Here is a 6,178-nt window from a genome sequence, read left to right as displayed (position 1 = left end):
AAAACGCGTTTTTTCCTTTCGCGAGAGTCATGGTTTTGTTTCCGCGAGAGACACGATTGTGCTTTCGCGAGAGGCACGACCGTGCCTCTTGGAAACGAAAAAAAATGCGTTTTTTTCCTTTCGCGAGAGTCACGATTTTGCTTCCGCGAGAGGCACAGTTGTGCTTTCGTGAGAGTCACGGTCGTGCCTCTTGGAAACGAAAAAAACGCGTTTTCTATTTTTTCTTTCGCGAGAGTCACGGTTTTGCTTCCGCGAGAGGCACGGTTGTGCTTTCTCGAGAGTCACGCCGTGCTCATCAAAAACGAAAAAAAACGCGTTTTCTGTTTTTTTTCTTTCGCGAGAGTCGCGGTTTTGCTTCCGGAAGAGGCACGGTTGTGATTTCGGCGGAGGCACGGGCGTGCCTCTTTCGGAAAGGGAAAAACTCGTGCTCCCGGTTCGGTTTTTTCGTCCAGTTTTTTTCGTGAAAAAAAATTGGTCAAATTCTATCAACATGGGATTTAATTTTGAAGATCTCGACGCGAGGAATCCAACGACGAAAGCGGTTCAAGATTTGAACGCACGGTTTAAGAGAGAAAACATTTTGCATAAACGAATATACGAGAAAAGAAAACTTCCAAGATTGCGACATGTGACACACATGCAGCGTGCTACTTATCGCAACCGGAATTGGAGTGACGTTCGAAACGAATACTGCTTAACTAGTGATTTCCATAGATATACGGGACTGAACATGTCATATCCCATCAATGGGCCTGGCAGGAGCTCGTAGGCTTTTAAGAGTAGGGTCATTTTTTTATAGTTTCCTCTCGCGCTTGACAGGACACCGGCCCAGGCTCCGCAGTCGGTCCAACCCCGAGACCCCGTCTCTTCCTCCTCCTTTCTCCTTGTTCCTGGTCCATTTCCTTCTCCAAGACCAAGAGTCTCCACTCTCCAGCAAGCCCTTTCAAAAGAAGAATCTCCAGCAAGCTTCGTTCTTCTCGGCGACGGGGCGGAGAAATCCAGTTACATCTACTATGACTTCGGTTCCGGAGGTAAAGCCCAGGCCTTCCTTCTCCATTCTCCAACTCCAAGGGGGGAAAGAGCAGAGCAGCCTCCTTTTCTTTGGCCCTCGCATTACTAGTTTTCGTCTCGATTCCTTTGTTCTCGCGGTCGATTTTCTCCCGGATGTCCACACGAAGGATTCTTGGCGAACAACCACTAGCGCTTTCCGCATCCTTGAATGGCTTCGAGGTTCTACTACTCTGTTTGGCCTCAGCGCGCGGGCAATGCTGAGTTATGATCTCAGCATTTATTCGGATTTGTTTTTGTTTTCCATCACAACTTGTAGTCAAATCCATTTACACTCCTGGATATTTGCATCCTGTAGACGGACAGAAGCCACATTCTACTTACTTCTCCTATGGCGATTTCCCCCCTTGTTCCGCTAGGGTTTGTTATTGTTAAAAAAATTATTTTTGGGTGTCATATTCTTGACGACGCCACACCTGTTGAGTGAAAACCGTGTTGTTCCAATTTTACATATACGTACAGCAGTATCGGAAGCATTTCTATTACTCTAAATGGCTGTTAATATATACACGAAAAATAGAAGGGATTTCACCCCAAAACAGCTTTACAGGCAACACAACTGACACCTTTTCTTCACAAACACACAACTCAGAAATTTAAACCAGATAATATTCATGTTTAGTAAGCAAAAAAATTATGACGAGAAAGCAGAATAGTCCATTAGTTAATTCCAGGCTTTCATACTACTGGTGAAAATTTACTATTGGTCGCTTAAGATTCTCTATTTTTCTCTGTGCTAACTTGCAGCTTCAAGCCATCCAGGCCAAAATGGGTTCAGCTGGGGATGAGTTCACCCCACTGTCTCAGTTAGAATATGGAATGGACAAATGTAAAGTGCGGGTGCGCATCTCGCGGCTGTGGGAGTCCTTCAATCCAAAAGATGACACTTTGTTCGGCCTTGACTGCCTTCTGATCGACGATCAGGTGATGCATTCCCTACCTTAAGTTGAACGCCAAACGGATGAATCACATTGCTTGCTGGCCACTAACCTTAAATTACGATCCTTTGAGTCTTCAATGCACTGATTCTTCTAGTTGTTTTCCAATTGTAGGGTAAAACTATGCAGGCTCGTGTAGAACCTGGCGATATAGAGTGGTTTGAAGATCTGCTAGTTGAAGGGAAGGTCTATGTCTTGTCAGATTTTCATGTTGATTCGCAGAGGGACTACTATATGTCCTGTAGCAATGAGTGGACTATGTACATTAGAAGGCAGACGGTGGTCACTGAGATGGAAGGAGATATTGATTCGATACCCCTCCACAGCTTTGAGTTTGTTAAATTTAAGGATCTCCGTTATAGGTGCGATGACAACAGCTTATTGACTGGTAGGTTCTGTTGGAACTGAATATTTGATCAGCATCAGACCTGCCACATGTATATCTCATTCCTTTCCTGACATATGCAGATGTTCTGGGTCACATAGTATATGTTGGGGAGCTAGAGGAAGTCTCAAAAAAATCACGCGTTATAGAAATTTGCAATGCAAGAATTCGGGATTTGAGGTAACGGAATACACATCCTTCTTTCTAATGATTGACGTCCCTTGATAGCTCCTTACTGCTGGAGTTACCATTTGCAGAGGAAGGGCACTGAGTGTGACACTGTTTGGAGATGTTGCTTCTGGTTTTGCTGAGGATATGCTCGAGAAAGGCCAAGACGCCTCAGTTGTTGCTGTCTTTGCAGGGATGTCTGTTACTTCCTCATCATCAGGTTAATCCTTGATCCACTGGTTCATTTGCCTGTTTCTACCATGCGATACTGTTGAAATACAGTCCTTTCTTTCTTTTAAAACTTTAGTCTGCCTTATCATTCGACGCAATAGTGTGTACTGTAATACTTTGGTGCCATTTGTTTGTGATCTTTGGTTGTTGTAGTTTGCTCTACAACATCTTCAATGTACTATCTGGATTTGGAAATACCAGAGGTGCAAGAATTCCGTGCGAAGTGAGTGGACTTCATAAAGTTTTTACCTTCGTTGATGATTGATCTGAGCTGTGCTAGTAGTACATGGCTAACTGGTCCATGTGCACGCAGTTTGCTCATTCAGCAGGCAAACCCTGTTCCAGAAAAAACTCCAGCTCAGAAGTTGGCCGAGAGTTGGCGAACAATCAAACAGCTAAAAAGCCTCGATCGAGAAGAGTACGATGAGGTAAATCAAGTTTGCTGCTCTTCTCGTTTATGTGCGCAAAGCCTATATCCGTTTTACTCACGTATCTGTGTCCACTTGCAGGATACCATGTTTTTGTGCAGAGTCTCCCTGATAGATGTAGATTGCACCAATGGTTGGTGCTATCTTGGATGCGACACCTGCCAAAAGTCGATGTCCAGGGCTCCAAGGAAATACAGGTGTGCCCGATGTGGCCCGATGATGCCAGTTCAGTGGTAGGGACCTGCAATGCTATGGTGCCATTGGCGCATCGGTTCTCAGTGCATACTTGTTGCTCTTTCATGAGTCACTGATTACCACACTTATGTTCTGGCCTTGTGGGCATGCTAGGTACAAGCTGAAGGCGAAGGTGCAGGATGCTACCGGCGCAATGAACCTGATGATCTTCTGTGAGGTGGCGGAGGAGCTGGTCGGTGTCTCCGCGGAGGAGCTCGTGAATAAGATCGAGGACGATGATGAGTGGTACAGCCTGCCAGACGAAATCGAGGATCTTATTGGCTCGACGCACACCTTCGAGGTTTTCGACAAGTACATGGACGGGAGCTTCTCGGTGAGGTCGATCATGGACGATGCTAGCGTCCCAGCCCCTGCTGCAGCCGCTAGTCAATGCAAGGAGGAGAAGGCTGACCCTGAGGGAAGCCAGAAGCCTAACAAGCGGCTGCGAGGCGACGACGACTCGATCAACCTAGATCTAGGGTTATAGTGTATCTAGGGTAATGCGTCCGAAAGGATCAGCCAATGGAGCTTTCTGTTCTTCTCCTACCTGGGAACAACTGCAACTACTGCTGTGAGTCACTGGATCTAGTGTTAGTGCTGGGTAACAGACCAGAAGCCGTTTAATCCTTTTGAACATTGTTTCCCTTGTTATCATGGTTGATGGAGAATGGGCTTGGCCCATTTTGGTGACCAGATGTTGTTCGTTGCAGAATCGATGGTTACCAGAGGCAAGTTTTCAGGTTTTCACCCAAATCAAGTTTTCACTGGACACATCGCCAATAGAGTAAATTTGAAATGAAGTGAACTATAATGAAGCTTACATAGGTGGACAGGGCAAAGCCAGCGAAGTTTTGACCACACCTAGCTGCTTGAGGTCATGTTCTGAACTGCTGCTATTGAACATGAGAATAGAAAAGAATTTCCATTTTATACTTCTCAGGTTTGGACAAAGTTCGGGCTACACTGAAGTTTCAAGGTATTCATAAACAGTGATGTGCATCTTTTTGGTGTAGAATTTATCTCGTACCGACCACCGTAGATTAGAGGGGACTAGTTGAAGGAGGTTAAGAAATGTGAGTAAAACAAATCGCACATATGCATTAGGGCACTAGAGCGATAAAGATCTACATGTCTACGACCATTGAAACAAAAAAATGTACAACACGAATGCCATGTGAAACAGGAAGATGAAATTATTGGTCAAAGAAAATTCAAATGATCCGTGTGACGATTTGACAAATTTTATCCAAAATAACTTCGAACATGAACATGAAATTGAACATTTATAGTTAATGAAACTATGAACCGATCACGTGAATAGAACCATAACATCGATTTGCATCTTTTTCATGTAGAGCTTATCCCAAGCCAAAGTGTTGTTGTGTGGAATAGAAAGAATTATGCGGAAGAGATTATGGAGTTGAGCAAAACAGGAACATGCGCAAAACCCACTGACCCTATGTCCCAGTCCTGCACCATGTTGCATCGTGAGACCCACTGCTTGTGCTCTCCTGCATTGCTCGAGTCTGGCTTGCTAGAAATAGTTGATTCGACATTTTTTAGCGGCTCTGCCTGAGCTATGTTTTAACATCATACGAGCCAAAAAATAGATGTAGACAAGGCAACCAAACAAAAAAATTTACACAACGCGAACCTGGCTGAACCTAATGCAACCTACTAAACGTGGTGCATGTGGTGTGGTTTTGCGAGGACGAGGCGAGGCCGGGATCTTAATCTCGTTCTTCGCGCATATGAATCTGAAAAGGAAATTCAAGTGGGTATTAGAATTTCTATGTTTTTCCTTTGAAATTGAGATCAATAGTTTTGTTTTCTTTGCCCCCATTCCTTTGAACCGAGGGCATTAATAATACAACCATATAAAAGTTGCTTATTCCTACCCTTTTCTTCACGTTTTCTTGGAACCAAAGGAGCCCTAGCAAAAGTTGTATAGGCTACTTGTCCTGTGGTCTATATTTTGGGGGTGAAAAATATATGTTACAGTATTGTGAGAAATTAGATTTTTTTTAGGGGTTTGTGAGAAATTTAGATTTTTTTTTGAGGGGTTTGTGAGAAAATTAGATAGATGGGGACTTTTTTTTCTAGACAATGATAGACGGGGACTTTTTTTTTTTGAGACAAGATAGACGGGGACTGAGCAGTCTTATCCCATCAATGGGCCTGACAGAAACTCGTAGGCTTTTGCGACAAGGACACCGGCCCAGGCTTCCGCCACTCCGTCCAAGCCCGAGACCTGACCCCTCTTCCTCCTCCTTTCTCCTTCTCCAGCAAGCTTCGTTCTTCTCGGCGACGGGGAGGAGAAAACCAGTTGCATCTGCGACTTCGGTTCCGGAGGTAAACCCAGGTCTTCCTCATCCATCCTCCCAAGTCAAAGCGGGGGAAAAGAGCAGAGCAGCCTCCTTTTTGTGTACCACTCGCATTACAGTTTTCGTCTCGATTCTTGTGTTGTCGCGATCGATTTTCTCCGGTATGTCTACACGAGCGATTCTTCTCCAACGATCCTCACTCCTGTAGTAGCCTCCTTGAATAGCTGCGAGGTTCTACTGCGCTGTTGAGTTTGCGATCTGACTTGGCCTCAGTTCTTGAATAATCTCGGCATTTATTCGGATTTTTTTTGTTTTCCATCACAACTCGTGGTCAAGTCGATCTGTGCTCCTAATGGTTGCATCCTGTGGAAGGGCAGAAGGCCTCATTGTAGTCCCTCCCTT

The 6,178-nt window shown here is 44.8% G+C and overlaps 2 protein-coding genes across 3 annotated transcripts in view; both read left to right on the top strand.

Moving 5' to 3' along the window:
• Positions 1-829: 829 nt before the first annotated feature.
• On the top strand, positions 830-4,145 carry LOC119291699 (replication protein A 70 kDa DNA-binding subunit A-like). Of its 2 annotated transcripts, none has more exons than XM_037570511.1 (9): positions 830-1,031; positions 1,831-1,992; positions 2,121-2,394; positions 2,475-2,571; positions 2,649-2,779; positions 2,944-3,013; positions 3,104-3,218; positions 3,300-3,451; positions 3,567-4,145. In XM_037570511.1, exons 1-9 carry the CDS (start codon positions 1,014-1,016, stop codon positions 3,937-3,939), a joined length of 1,392 nt encoding a protein of 463 aa, XP_037426408.1. In that variant the 5' UTR covers positions 830-1,013; the 3' UTR covers positions 3,940-4,145. The 2 variants fall into 2 exon arrangements, with proteins under 2 accessions (XP_037426408.1, XP_037426407.1); XM_037570510.1 differs by having other exon boundaries at positions 1,816-1,992.
• A 1,516-nt stretch (positions 4,146-5,661) lies between these two features.
• The window catches only part of LOC119291698 (replication protein A 70 kDa DNA-binding subunit E-like), a 3,498-nt gene continuing 2,981 nt past the window's right edge, over positions 5,662-6,178 (top strand). The window contains exon 1 of the mRNA XM_037570509.1: positions 5,662-5,804. The gene's annotated coding sequence lies outside the window, so the exon portion shown is untranslated. The remainder of the gene's footprint in view (positions 5,805-6,178) is intronic.

This window comes from Triticum dicoccoides, chromosome 4B, assembly GCF_002162155.2.
Source record: "Triticum dicoccoides isolate Atlit2015 ecotype Zavitan chromosome 4B, WEW_v2.0, whole genome shotgun sequence".
In the NCBI taxonomy this organism is placed as follows: Eukaryota; Viridiplantae; Streptophyta; class Magnoliopsida; order Poales; family Poaceae; genus Triticum; species Triticum dicoccoides.
This window is presented reverse-complemented; position numbering and strand designations above follow the sequence as displayed.

Excerpts from the sequence above, each read along its gene's own strand:
- LOC119291699 (XM_037570510.1), top strand. Across the intron at positions 2,572-2,648 it reads GCAAGAATTCGGGATTTGAG|AGGAAGGGCACTGAGTGTGA; the intron begins GTAACGGAATAC and ends TACCATTTGCAG. Across the intron at positions 2,780-2,943 it reads TGTTACTTCCTCATCATCAG|TTTGCTCTACAACATCTTCA; the intron begins GTTAATCCTTGA and ends TGGTTGTTGTAG.